At 44.8% G+C, this 13,967-nt stretch overlaps 1 protein-coding gene across 8 annotated transcripts in view; it reads left to right on the forward strand.

The window, feature by feature from the left end:
- The window catches only part of NEO1 (neogenin 1), a 553,761-nt gene that overhangs the window by 278,576 nt on the left and 261,218 nt on the right, over window positions 1-13,967 (forward strand). For all 8 annotated transcript variants that reach the window (XM_044979726.1, XM_044979730.1, XM_044979728.1 and 5 more), the window contains one exon: window positions 10,334-10,609. In XM_044979726.1, the coding sequence (XP_044835661.1) occupies window positions 10,334-10,609 (276 nt within the window). The remainder of the gene's footprint in view (window positions 1-10,333; window positions 10,610-13,967) is intronic.

The following is a 13,967-nucleotide window of genomic DNA, read 5'->3' on the forward strand; positions in this document are numbered from 1 at the left end:
ACATGTCTGTATTTTTCAATGTATTTTTGCTTTCAGGTAGCAATTCTCTCTTTGTTTCCCTCTCTTTTAATTGAGGCAGCTTTTATTTGATGCTAAGGAAATATATGAAAACAGCTACTTTAATATGCCGTTTTACTGAGTGTGACTGTGATATGTGCACTTATCAGGGCTGTTGCTCCTATCATTGCAAACTATTTAGATTGACCTTGATAAGATCAGTTTTCTTAAGAATTCTTTGGCCAATCCACAGTTGAAAAGATTAGCTAAATACTTCACTTCTTGCTAAATTGTTAAATACAGTTGAACCCATTTATCTCGACCTCGGTTAACTTGCCAACCCTATTAAGTCGACGTTTTAGTAGTGGAACCGCCAAACTCCCTCTTTGTCTTACCGGTTTCTCATCGGTTATGTCGATTCTTTAATCTCGCCGAACCCTAATATCTGGAGCACAGAAGAGCTTTTGCCACTAACCGAGGTCGAGATAAATGGGTTCGACTGTAACTCCAGCGGCGGCCCTGACCGGCTCCTGCCGCATCCCTCCCCGGCCACGCGACTCCTGCCCTAGCCCCGGCTCCCCAGCCCCGCGGTTCCCCGCGTACCCGCCCGCCCGGCCCCGCTTCCCCGGTCCCCGCTTCACCGCCCGCCTGGCCCCGCTTCGCCGGTCCCCGCTTCGCCGCCCGCCCGTCCGCCCGGCCCCGCTTCGCCGGTCCCCGCTTCGCTGCCCGGCCGCCCGGCCCCGCATACCCGGTCCCCGCTTCGCCGCCCGCCCGGCCCCGCATACCCGGTCCCCGCCCGCCCGCTCGGCCCCGCATACCCCGTCCCCGCTTCGCCCGCCGCCCGCCCGCCCGGCCCCGCTTCGCCGGTCCCAGGTTCGCCGCCCGGACGCTCATACCCGGTCCCCGCCCGCCCGGCCCCGCATAGCCGGTCCCCGCCCGCCCGCTCGGCCCCGCATACCCGGTCCCCGCTTCGCCGCCCGCCCGTCCACCCGGTCCCCGCTTCGCCGCCCGCCCGCCTGGCCCCGCATACCCAGTCCCCGCGCGCCCGCGCGGCCCCGCATACCCGGTCCCCGTTTCGCCGCCCGCCCGGCCGGCCGGCCCCCCTTCGCCGGTCCCTGCTTCGCCGCCCGCCCGCCCGCCCGGCCCCGCTTCGCCGGTCCCTGCTTCGCCGCCCGCCCGTCCGCCCGGCCCCGCTTCGCCGGTCCCCGCTTCGCCTGCCGCCCGCCCGCCCGGCCCCGCTTGCCCGGCCCCGCATACCCGGTCCCCGCTTCGCCGCCCGCCCGGCCGCCCGGCCCTGCTTCGCCGGTCCCCGCTTCGCCGCCCGCCCGCCCGGCCCCGCATACCCGGTCCCCGTTTCGCCGCCCGCCCGTCCGTCCGTCCCTGCTTCGCCGGTCCCCGCTTCGCCGCCCGTCCGTCCGCCCGGCCCCGCTTCGCCGGTCCCCGCTTTGCCGCCCGCCCGCCCGCCCGGCCCCGCTTACCCGGTCCCCGCTTCGCCTGCCGCCCGCCCGGCCCCGCTTACCCGGTCCCCGCTTCGCCTGCCGCCCGCCCGCCCGCCCCGCTTACCCGGTCCCCGCTTCGCCAGCCCCCCGGCCCGCTTACCAGGTCCCGCTTCTTTGGCTGTCCGGCTCCGGGTCCCCGTCCACGGCCGCCCGGCCCCGCTTCCCCGTCCCGCTTCGCCGGATCCAGCCACGTGCAGGCACCGCGGTAAGGGGGCAGGGAGGGGGTGTTGGAGAGAGGGCAGGGGAGTTCAGGGGTGGGGGGGTGGATAGGGGTTTATCTCGATCATCGGTTATCTGGACTATTTTTGGCAAACCCCTAGGCCGGCGACATAACAGGGTTCAACGGTATTAAAGTAATATCTGACAGGGTCAGTTGCATTAATTTAAATGGACTATATGGGCCCAAAGAATCAAAGATGTTAACATGACCGTGAAAGGGACCAACATTAAATTATCTTAAACAAAGTTCATGGTTTGGTATACAGAGACCATAGTCTGCTTAGTGCCATGGCAAAACTCCATTACAAATCCATTTTAACGTTTTATTAATTATGCAGAATAAGGAGAAACAGTTGAAGCATTTGAAATTTAAACTGTTAAGTACGGTTTTCATTTTACAACATCGCTTCATCCCTTTTCCTTTAGCTGCAGATTGTCCTGGGAAGGAAAAATCTCCTTGTTTGACAGTCCCTCGGGTGGTAATAACTGGTAAAAAGTGAAGGCATTTCTCAAAGAGGGTCATTTCCGCGCTAAAATTTCACCCTTCAGCCCTCAGTTATTTTGACTGTAGAGCTGTGTAATAAAATATTGTGCAAAAATATTTATCATTCCCATTTTACTCAGTGTCTTCAACCATTTTTGCTCAAACTTCAAGAAAAAAATCCGTTGTTAACCCAAAAAAGGGAGAATTTCGGCCTGAAAGTTGAAAGCTTCAGACAGTTATGAGCTTCTGAAGAGACTGGGTTAGAATGGAAATAGTTATGTAATCGTAACTATGGCTATTATAGCTGTTTCCATTTCTGTGCCACTCATCATCCTATCTGGCTTCTGAGAACCCCATGACAAACTTACTTTTCTGCCAATCATTTTGTGACTAAGGTGGATTTAGTGTCAGATAGTGATCATTCATATGGTTGAATGAAGGAGGAGGTGAAGGGCACTGGCAGCAACATCATCAAAACCTAGCATAGTCAGCTGTTTTCCAGCTTCCTTTAAGCAAATGACCATGGTTCATTTTCATACATAATTAATAAAGAGGGAAGGTGGCAGAGTGATGGCAAGGTAGATGAAGATAACACGTGAAATAATATATCTTAAGGTTGTAAATACCTTCAAATGTGAACATTTCACTTAGGTTTTTTCGTCGGGAATACAGAAATTCAGCACACTATGCTGAACATTATTGTAGTTGAAGCCTTCACAATTTAGACCCTTGCATATATTTTTGTTTTAGACTTTTCAACACTAATTTAAAAGGCTGGTTTAATATTTATGTTGAATTCTATTATACTGTGTTATAACAACTCTGCAGTAAGAATGTTTGCATACATTTTATTCTGGCTAGCAAATACTTCTACCCAGTGATAATTGGCTTCACTAGGACTACAGCTTTTATGGTCAAAATGCTTTGCTTGCTGCATATGTGAGGAAGTAGCGTGAGTGTGTCATTTGACTGTTATTGTTGATCAAGTGACTTCTGGCTTGTTATAGAAGACTCTTATGGTGACTTGTGAATTATGGTGCAAATCTGATCTAGCTGCATAGTAAATTAAATTACTTTTCTGTCTTTCGATATGTACTAGTGTTCTCTTGATTTTATTTCCACTGAGATTTTTCAGATCATTCTGGAACTCATAGAAATGCAGGTCTGATAGTGTACTTCATCTACTTTGGGAAGACTCAATTGTCTTTGCTTTTAGTAAGTTCATTAAAATATTTTGCAAAAAATATTTTTTAACTTGGCAGGGGCGAATGGAGAGTTGAAAATACTTTGTAACTTATTTGAAAAAAAAAACCCAGATGCTTGAAAGTCAGGAAATTTATCAATTAAAATTCTGACACCAACCTTAATTCTGCTCCTATACAGCCATTTATTCTCTGCTTACTAGTGGGAAACACACATGAGTTGCCACATGGAAGAAACAAATCTACCTGTTGCATATATGAATTACAAGAATGTGGTATTGAGTCATATGCTACAACCAGCATTCATTCTTCTAGGTTATACTGTGTACAGAATTTAATCTTACCTTGTAAGGGTGGATGGGTTATCATGATGTCTAAACTGAATTAATAGGATACATGGAGTACAATTTTATCACTGTTGTGTATTTGGTTGTCATGGTTTTTGGTTCCTATGGCAACTGAGTTAGATTATTAGGGGATAGCTCAGCCAGCTTCAGCCGGCTGGGTGAGTTCTCTGAGTCTGTAAATAAAATGGTGGTTTTGTTAGCTGTCTGCTGCCTGGCCTCAAGTGATTTCTTCCTAAACCAGCTACCCCCAAGGATATAACAAGTGGCGACGATGGATGGGATCCTGGTGCTGCTCCAGTAACAGAAGGACGTAGAAGTCAAGGTACAAAACAAACAAATAAAAATACTGCTTGTTTGCACTGACTGTGAAAGTGAAACTAAAATCATGGCTACACTGACCAGGCCACTGGAACCTTTTGATGAGAATATAGAGCAGTGGCATGTGTATACTGAGCGTTTTGAGCTTTTTGGTATTGCAAATGACATTACAGAAACAAAGAAGGTGCCAATATTCTTAAGTGTTGTAGGGCTAAAACCTACTCCCTGCTACGCAGCTTACTACACCCTGTTAAGCCTGAGACTAAATCTTACAGTGACATTGTGGAAATCCTGGGGTCCCATTTCTCCCCAAAACCACTGGTAATTGCTGAAAGATATAGGTTCCACAAAAGAGACCAAAAGGAAGATGAAACAGTTGTACAATTTGTAGCCATTTAAAAAAAGCTAGCAGAACACTGTGAATTTAAAGAGATGTTAAATGATGCCCTGCGTGACAGGTTAGTGTGTGGCCTGTACAGTGAAGCTATACGGAAGCGCCTACTGACAGAGGCTCAGCTTACCTTACAGAAGGCTGTTGATATTGCTGTCTCCATGGAACTGGCTACAAGGGAGGCGCAATACATCGGTGCATCCCCTAGGGTGCAAAAAGTGTCACAAGAACTGACCCACAAAACGGTGCAGAGTCAAGAATGTTACCGCTGTGGTAAGCCGGGTCACCAGGCATCGGAATGCTGGTGTAAGGACCTGGTGTGTCGACACTGTGGCAAAAAGGGACACATTGAGTGTGCCTGTAAACAAAAGAAAAGGAGGCCTGTGGTCTGGCCGACAAAAAGAGGAACCTTGCATACCCTAGAGCAGACCCAGGATGATCAAGGTGACACCTCAGCGCAAGAGAAAGTGCCACTGCATGTTTTGTCTTTGGCAGTGGGCTCACATGAATACTGGGTAACCCCGTTATTGGATGGCAAACGTATACGCATGGAACTGGACACCGGTGCAGCCGTCTCACTGATCTCCGAGACTGTGTATAAAGAAAAGCTACAGCATTTTCCGCTTAAGGCAACAAAAACTGTTCTGAAGACGTATACGGGAGAAGCTGTGCTTATGCTGGGCACTATTGATGTTAAGGTGGAGCTCAATGGACAGGTGGCTAAATTGCCACTGTTTGTGGTGAGAGGTAACTACCCAGCCTTAATGGGTAGGTCTTGGCTTGGGAAGATTCAACTGAACTGGGCAGAAGTGCACCGGATGACTAAAGAAGAAACCAGTCTAACCCCTATACTAAGGAAACATGCTGCTGTGATTGGAGATGATTTATGCCATCAGGCCAAAAGTTGAAGCAGACCTGGAGCGCCTGGTCACCAATGGAGTCCTAATACCAGTTACCCATAGCTCATGGGCCACTCCTATCGTTCCAATAGTGAAGAAAGATGGCTCTCTCCGGATTTGCGGTGATTTTAAAGTCACTGTCAACCCAGTGTTGTGTGCAGAGCAATACCCGCTTCCCCGCATCAATGACCTCTTCGCAGGCCTGGCTGGGGGACAAAAGTTCAGTAAGATTGATCTGAGTCAAGCATATTTACAGATGCACGTCGATGAAAAGTCCCAAGAGCTGTTGACTATTGTGACTCATAAGGGGCTTTATCGATACTGCCGCCTACCCTTCGGAATAACATCTGCTCCCGCCCTGTTCCAGAGGGCTATGGACCAGATCTTGTGTGGCTTGTCAGGAGTTCAGTGCTATCTGGATGATATCCTGGTCACTGGAAGAAATGAAGAGGATCACTTAAAGAATTTAGAGGCTACCCTACAAAGACTGGAAGAGTATGGCCTATAAGTTCGCAAAGACAAGTGTGAGTTCTTCAAGCCCTCTGTTGAATATTTGGGACACATCATTGATTCTGCAGGTCTTCATAAGGCCCCTGCAAAAGTTAAAGCTATTGTGGAGGCTCCCCCACCTCGAAATGTAAGCCAGCTGCGCTCGTTTCTAGGACTACTGAACTACTGCTAGAACCACTTCATGAGCTCCTTGGGCAGAACAAGGCCTGGAAGTGGACTGAAGCCTGTGATGTTGCATTTAACAAAGCTAAGGATGCATTGCTAAATTCTGAAGTTCTAACGCACTTTGATCCATCCTTACCCCTACAATTGGCCTGCGATGCCTCCCCTTATGGAGTGGGAGCAGTCGTGTCACACATTATGCCTTCGGGAGAAGAGAGACCTATTGCTTTTGCTTCACGCACTCTAAGCAAAGCAGAAACTAACTACGCCCAAATCGAACGTGAGGCATTAGGAATTGTTTTTGGAATTCGGAAGTTTCATCAGTACCTGTTTGGGCGAAAGTTTACTCTTCTCACAGACCATCGACCTCTGACGTCAATTTTTGGACCCTACACAGGCATTCCCCCATTAGCTGCTAGTCGTATGCAACGTTGGGCATTGTTACTTTCAGCACACACATATGAAATCAAATATCGGAAATCCACTCTGCACGGCAATGCAGATGGCCTCTCAAGGTTGCCTTTGCCGGTCAAACATCAAGATAGTGCCCAAAAGGAAATCTTCTACTTTGAACAGGTAGAGAATACACCCATCACTGCTACTCAGATAAAGAAGGCAACCCGCGTTGACCCAGTATTGTCCCAAGTTATGGACCTGGTGATGCATGGAAAATCTCGACAAACCTCTCCGGTCTCATCTGACCTTGTTCCCTACATGTCCAGAAGGACGGAGTTATCGGTCCAATCTGGTTGTTTGTTGTGGGGGAGACGTGTCATTATTCCACCACCACTGAGATCACAGCTGATAGAACAGCTACATTCTGGTCACTGTGGAATAGTGCGCATGAAGGAAATTGCACGAAGCTATTTTTGGTGGCCTGGATTGGACAGTGCTATTGAAGAGAAGGCAAAAGCTTGTATGTCATGTCAGGGTGTGAGGAATGCACCCCAGTGGGCACCCCTACACCCATGGGACTGGCCTGAAAACCCGTGGCAACGTATTCATGTTGACTTTGCTGGCCCCCTTGAAGGAAGCATGTTCTTGGTGGCAATAGATGCCCATTCTAAATGGCCAGAAGTCTCTATAATGCAGTCCACTACTGCAGAGAGTACTATCCAAAAACTACGAGGACTCTTTAGTCGTTTTGGTCTGCCAGAACAACTTGTGAGTGACAACGGACCGCAGTTTGTCTCTCAGGAGTTTCAAAATTTTATGAAGGCAAATGGGATACACCACATCACGTCAGCACCATATCATCCATCCACCAATGGATTAGCTGAAAGATTTGTGCAGACAATGAAAAACGCTTTGAAATCAACAAGGGGACAACACTCCATTCAAAAGCGTCTGGATACCTTCTTACTTTCCTACCGAAACACACCTCATGCTACGACCCAGGCATCTCCGGCCTTTCTAATGATGGGACGACAGCTGTGCACTTGCTTTGATCTGCTGAAACCTTCTGAACCCAGACAAACTGTGCAACATCAGCAGCAATATCAAGTCATCAGACGGGCACCCAGAGCAAAAGACCGAACCTTTAGCCCGGGACAGCCAGTTTTGGCTCGGAATTATACTTCCAGAGCTAAATGGGTCCCGGCCACAGTCATCACTCAAACAGGACCTGTTTCCTACACAGTCCGGACTGCAGAGAATCTTACCTGGCGGCGACATGTAGATCAGCTGTTGCCAGGTCATGCCAGTCCTCAGGACACATCTGCAATTGAGGGGTCTGACTTCACCTCTTCTGGTGAGACACCGAATCACCTATTCCTGACTGTCCTCCTCCATTACTGCCGGCGGCTGAGATGCCCCTTTGCCCAGCACGAGCTGATACCACCTCCTCACCCGTTCGTGCTGCGGACCCTGAGCCCATGGTACTTTCGGGTGCAACAACACCAGAAGTTCGCCGTAATCCACCTAAAGACAGAAGGCCTCCTCATCGGCTGGATCTTTAGCTAGGGCGAACCCATGGTTATGGGGCAAAATAATCCCCAGGGTTTAGCCGGGAATGGAGGCAGTCTACCCTCCTTCTCTAGTCTAGTGTGTGTTTTATTTAGGGGATGTTCTTATTAGCGGGGGAGGAATATGTTGTGTATTTGGTTGTCATGGTTTTTGGTTCCTATGGCAACTGAGTTAGATTATTAGGGGATAGCTCAGCCAGCTTCAGCCGGCTGGGTGAGTTCTCTGAGTCTGTAAATAAAATGGTGGTTTTGTTAGCTGTCTGCTGTCTGGCCTCAAGTGATTTCTTCCTAAACCGGCTGCTCCCAAGGATATAACAATCACTAACTTCTATTTGGTTTTCTGATCAATATTAGTAATATCAGCAAAGCCCCACCTGTTTTAGAAGATATGGTGTGAGCCCCAGCTCATGTGGCGTGATGAACAGAGGGTAGGATTATTTCTCTGCCACATTTGTAGAAAGTAAGATGATATCATACTTGAAGCATGGGTTTCTGGTCAGTATCCAGTGGGTGGGCTGGGTTTCCAAACTGGTATGTAATTTCCTTGGGGTTTGTGGCCTGTACTGGAAAATTTAGATTTGGGTGGGGGTTGGAGAAGAGACAAAGAATAAATTGGTGTTGGAACTTGGAGTAAATTTCCTGATTTATGAGAATTTAGGGTTTTTAAACTTTAACATTTTTAGTTTGTTAAAGGGAAATAATCTCATCCTTTTCCTAAATGAACTTTTGTCTAGGCATTTTATTAGGCCTTTTAAACAAATTTTGAAGACTGCAGAGCAATGCATTTTTATTATAATGTTTCAGCTAGATTTGTTGGTTTATCTAGAAAGTGATATACCGTATATACGCGTTCATAAGCTGAATATTTTTGGTAAAAAAGTGACGCATCAAAGAGTGGGGGTCAGCTTATAAACGGGCCTACATCAAAATTTGATGATTTTGAACTCTGTGGAATCATTGAATTGAATATATAGTACTTGTTATAGAAGACTCTTTCGGTACCTGGAGCGTCTGCAGGCATGGAGCCCCTCAGCTCCTTGTGACTGTGGTTCGCCGTTCCCAGCCAATGGGAGCTGAGGGTAAACAAAATGTCCAGGCCTGCTAGCGGCTTACCCTGATGGGCCAGGAGCTAAAGTTTGCCAACCTCTGAAATATAGGGTTGGCTTATGAAAGGGTCATACAGTTTTTTCTGTTTTTACCTATCCATCTCGGGGGGGGTCAGCTTATAAATGAACGGGCTAATGAACGAGTATATATGGTAGTGTAAAGCCAGTAGTATGCAAAATACAGCTGTTATGCCATAGTGCTGCATCCAGGGATAACTTTTTTGTAAGGCAGGGAAATTAAATGCACAAAAATACATAAATGCAAAATTAATGCTGAAAATGTAAACACTTGCATATGAAGACATTCAAAAGCTATATTAGTCATATTGCTCATGTGCACCAGTACAGCGGTATTTTAAGTTTAGTGTTTTCAAAGGGGCCTAAGAGAATTATGCACTACATTCCTACTGTGTTTCAATGAGATTGAATGACTAAATGACTGTGAAGTTAACGTATATCTTTGTCGTTTGTGCAGTGAACACTGATAATGTTGCCATTGGGGGGAGCACACTTCTGAATTTCCTGACTTTTGAATTTAAATTCTTAACTTAAACCTCTCATCAGCCTATAATTGTATTTAATAGGCCCTCTCACAGAATGTAGGAACTGGGAAGGGAAGAGCATTCCAGGAGCCTCCTCTCCTTCCCCAGGGCATGCATTATGTCTTGTGATAATTTCAGGCCTTATTCTCAACCCTGGGGTGCATGGCATTTAAAAAAAAAATGCTGAGAGGAAGTGGGGCCATGTGCAGTCCTTCTCTGAGTTCCTGATATGATTCTACACCACAGCTTACTTGGACCAGTGGTTAGATGTCATCATTTGGCCCAAAGCATATATAGCCTGATGCCCAAGAGGGCACTGGTCTAGGCTTCACCGTTTTTTCTGGGGTACTGTTTGCTTCCTAGGGACACAGAGAGGGAGCACACAGGGGGAAGTGGGTGAGTTTTCTTTGCATGTCGTCTCCTTCTCCCATAAAGGCTTTCACAATTTGGCCCTCAGTGTTTCTTTCCCCCTATTAAAACATATTTAATATGATGTCCCATGTAGAATCTGTGTTGTATTCACTTGTTCAAATAAGCAATTTTTTTCTTATTCTCATCCATATCTGCTGATTCTAGAAAGTTGGAGTGCAACTTTTGTCAGGCTTTAAAGTCAGATTGTTGGTCTGACCTTCAGAATTGTGGTAGTTTGGAATAATTTTGATTTTTCCATTCTCTTTTCACCTTCCTCTCCAGGACTTCCAAGGTTCACTAGTCAGCCAGAATCAACATCTGTCTATAGAGGAAACAGCATAATTCTGAACTGCGAGGTCAATGCTGATCTGGTACCATTTGTGAAGTGGGAGCAGGATCGTCAGCCACTCTTTTTGGATGACCGCGTATTCACATTACCAAGTGGAGCTCTAATCATTAGCAATGTTACAGATGGGGATGGAGGACTCTATCGCTGCGTCATTGAAAGTGGTGGGTCACCCAAATACAGTGATGAAGCAGAGCTTAAAGTTCTTCCAGGTACTAATCTATTTTTTAAAAGATTTTTCCCCATCAGTTTATCCATTTGCATACTTGTGTGTTATCTCCTTTAATGATGAGATGAAAGGAAAACAAAATAGGAACACTTACCAGATAGAAGGAAAGGAGATGTGGCAAGCAGCAGTCTGCTGCCAAATGGCAGCTGGCCTTTAAATGTGACAGAGGTAATGACAGCCCTAAAGCAATCAAGAAAAGTTTGCTAGAAAGAGTTCCTATAAAAAGTTCCCTACACTGGAGAGTTTTGTTTGTGAGGAGGCAATAGTAAAGAAAGGGGCTGGTCACTCTTTTGTGGCAAGACGTATAGATAGGCATCTTCAGGTTTGCCAGAATGGAGCCTGGTGTTTTGAAATAGCTATGCTCAAGATTTTCAAAAGTGACTGGTATTTGTGATTTTTTTGGAGGGGTACCCGATTTGAGGCATTTTTAGAGAGACCTAATTTTTAGAAAATACTGAGCATGCAGCTGCTGAAAATAAGGCCCGTTTAAGATATCTCCAATTGAGCACCCAAAAATGGAGGCACCCAATCTCATTAATCACTTCTGAAAAATCTTGACCATGTTTCTTTTTCACAGATTACCTTTCTATAATAAAACTAAGGAGTAACTATGACATCAGCTACTTGCAGTTTCATATATTTAGTGTAATACAGGACAACTAAACAGCAGTATGACTAGATGATCTAACAGAAACACAGCTATAAAAACGGATCAGAAATAAGACATTGATTTGGGTGCCAGGTCCAATCCGTAGCTCTTCTGACCAGTATGAGAGCTTGTTTTACATGGACTTTCCCATTGATTGTGCAGAAGCTTTGACTCTTTCCTTCTAACTTTTTTTGATGGTTTAGAGTTCTGATTCTACTTCCACTGTTTGAATACCTGCCCCAATTAGATCACTTTCAGGCTAGTTAAACTGCCATGGAAAACGTATAAACCCCATGAATTACAGCTGCTTTTGAGGCCAGAGTGTCAAAACCACACCCTGGTTTTTAACAGGTGTCAAAAGCAGCTGTAATTCATGGGATTTCTATGTTTTCGTTGGCAGTTTAATTAATCTGAAAGCACTTAGAAAATTAGGTTTCTAAGCAGGTTTAGTATCAGTAGCCTTATAAAAATCTTCAGGTTGCCTTGTTGCAGTGACTGGTAGACTTTTTTTCTGTCCTGGGGATAGAGTTTGTGTCTTTTTTTTATAGTCTTCAAATCATGATTGAATTCTTGTTTTAAACATTTCTGAGTATTTACAGGGCCTTCCAGATGAGCGCTAGAGATTTCCAGGTTTGTGGTGATTATAAGGATTTTTTGGAATTTCTATCATGATATGTAGCCCTCCTGGTTTAGATTATATTATTGCACAAGATATCCACATTAGGGACTACGCTTAGTGACTTTTCTTCCCTTGTTTTGGGAAATGTGAAAATGTTGAAAATGAAGTAGCATGTCTATAGAGAAGGAATTTCAATCATCTCCTGAATTTAGTGTCTGTCTTTTTTAATGGAAATCAAATTGTTCCATAGAATGTTCTGTGTTCCTATATCTTGGCTGGATAGGTAATTAATTGCTCAGTTTGAGATTCACTTGAAAGAAAAAACCTCTCTCTCATGCTCTTTAGTCTATTCTGCCCCACATTGTACATCTTTTTTTTTTTTTTTTAATTAATGGAGATATCCTAGAACTGGAAGGGACCTTGAAAGGTCATTGAGTCCAGCTCCCTGCCTTCACTAGCAGGACCAAGTACTGATTTTGCCCCAGATCCCTAAGTGGCCCCCTCAAAGATCGAACTCACAACCTTGGGTTTAGCAGGCCAATGCTCAAACCACTGAGCTATCCGTCTATGCCTATCACCTGGTATACACTAGAAAAATTTAAGTGGTTAAAGCTCTGAGAATATTTGTAAAACACCTAGAATGTATTGCATTTACTGAATCAGGAATTGTGGGATAAATATTCAGAGAACATTGTCATTTATATTTTTCAGTGCTACTATGGGCCAAAACTTAAACCAATTAAGCATGGTTAGTGCGGATGCACTGATTTATTTGTCCATAAATTAGTTTTGTACAACTAGTTGACTTTCCAACAATTTAATTCTAGTGTTGACAAGACCTATTAAATATTAAATAATATTAAATAATTTAAACTGCATCCACAAGTAAAACCATAGCCCACAAGTTAAACAGTTTATGAAAACTGAATAATCATGGTAACCAAATGTTTTTCACAGTTTGGCTTAAAGCATCCACACTACCCTTTAGAAATGCTCCCTCCCAAAAGTTAATTTAAATAACATTTTAGAAGCTTGCACCAATATGACAGGCTCACAGGCTGTGTCTACACTTGGAAATTTGATGTCTTTTTGACACCAAGTCTTCACTGCTGCTCAGAGCAAGGTTTTGTGACAGTGCTGAAAATTCATTAGTCCTGTTTACAATAGCACTTAGACCCATGCTAGCGCTGAGACGGTGGTTTTGATGCAGAAGAGTGAGCACTGAATTTGTTAATACAGACAATCCATTTGTCCCAAAATATTAATACTGTTACTATTAATAAAAGTGGTAAATAAATAAAGTGATACTTTAGAAAATATTTATTTTATGGTAGCACCCAAAGACCCCAATCAGTGTTGCTGAGATTGGCACAATGACAGTTAGACTTAGTCAATGGAGTTGAAGAACACCCTTTATTGAGGTTCCTTTCTGAATAGGGATGTGTTTAAGCATGTGCTTAGATGCTTTTCTGAGTCTGGGCCTCAAATTCAAGTTAATTTTTTTAGGTTTAAACATTCTTTACTTTGGCTCCATTAGTATATGTTTACTTACTGAAATTTTGATTTGTTGTTTTTCCTTCTTAAATTAGTGGCATACATAACAATACAAATTGTGAGTTTGACTGATTAATCAGTCAGCTTAGTAAGTGACTAAAATATTTTTGTAAAACCCTAAACAGAAGATACCAGTGTTTAGTCAGAAATAATTACTTCATTTAATTTGAAGAGAGTAACTTTTATTGAGAATAACTTTTAGGTCCATCAATGGCAATTAGTCCAGGATGGACAGGGATGATGTCCCTAGCCTTTGTTTTCCAGAAGCTGGGAATGGACTATGGGATGGATCACTTGATGATTACCTGTTCTGTTCATTCCCTCTTGAGCACCTGGCATTGGCCATTGTTGGAAGACAGGATACTGGGCTAGATGGACCTTTGGTCTGACCGAGTATGGCTAAGACTTATGTTCTTATTGAAAGAGATATCGGTTGTCCATCATACTTTTCTGAGCAAGAACTAGCCATCAGTCTCATAATTTTGAGTCGATATAGTTTAAAGGATAATGTTAGTTTCT

The sequence above is a fragment of the Mauremys mutica genome, chromosome 11 (genome assembly GCF_020497125.1).
Source record: "Mauremys mutica isolate MM-2020 ecotype Southern chromosome 11, ASM2049712v1, whole genome shotgun sequence".
NCBI lineage: Eukaryota > Metazoa > Chordata > Testudines > Geoemydidae > Mauremys > Mauremys mutica.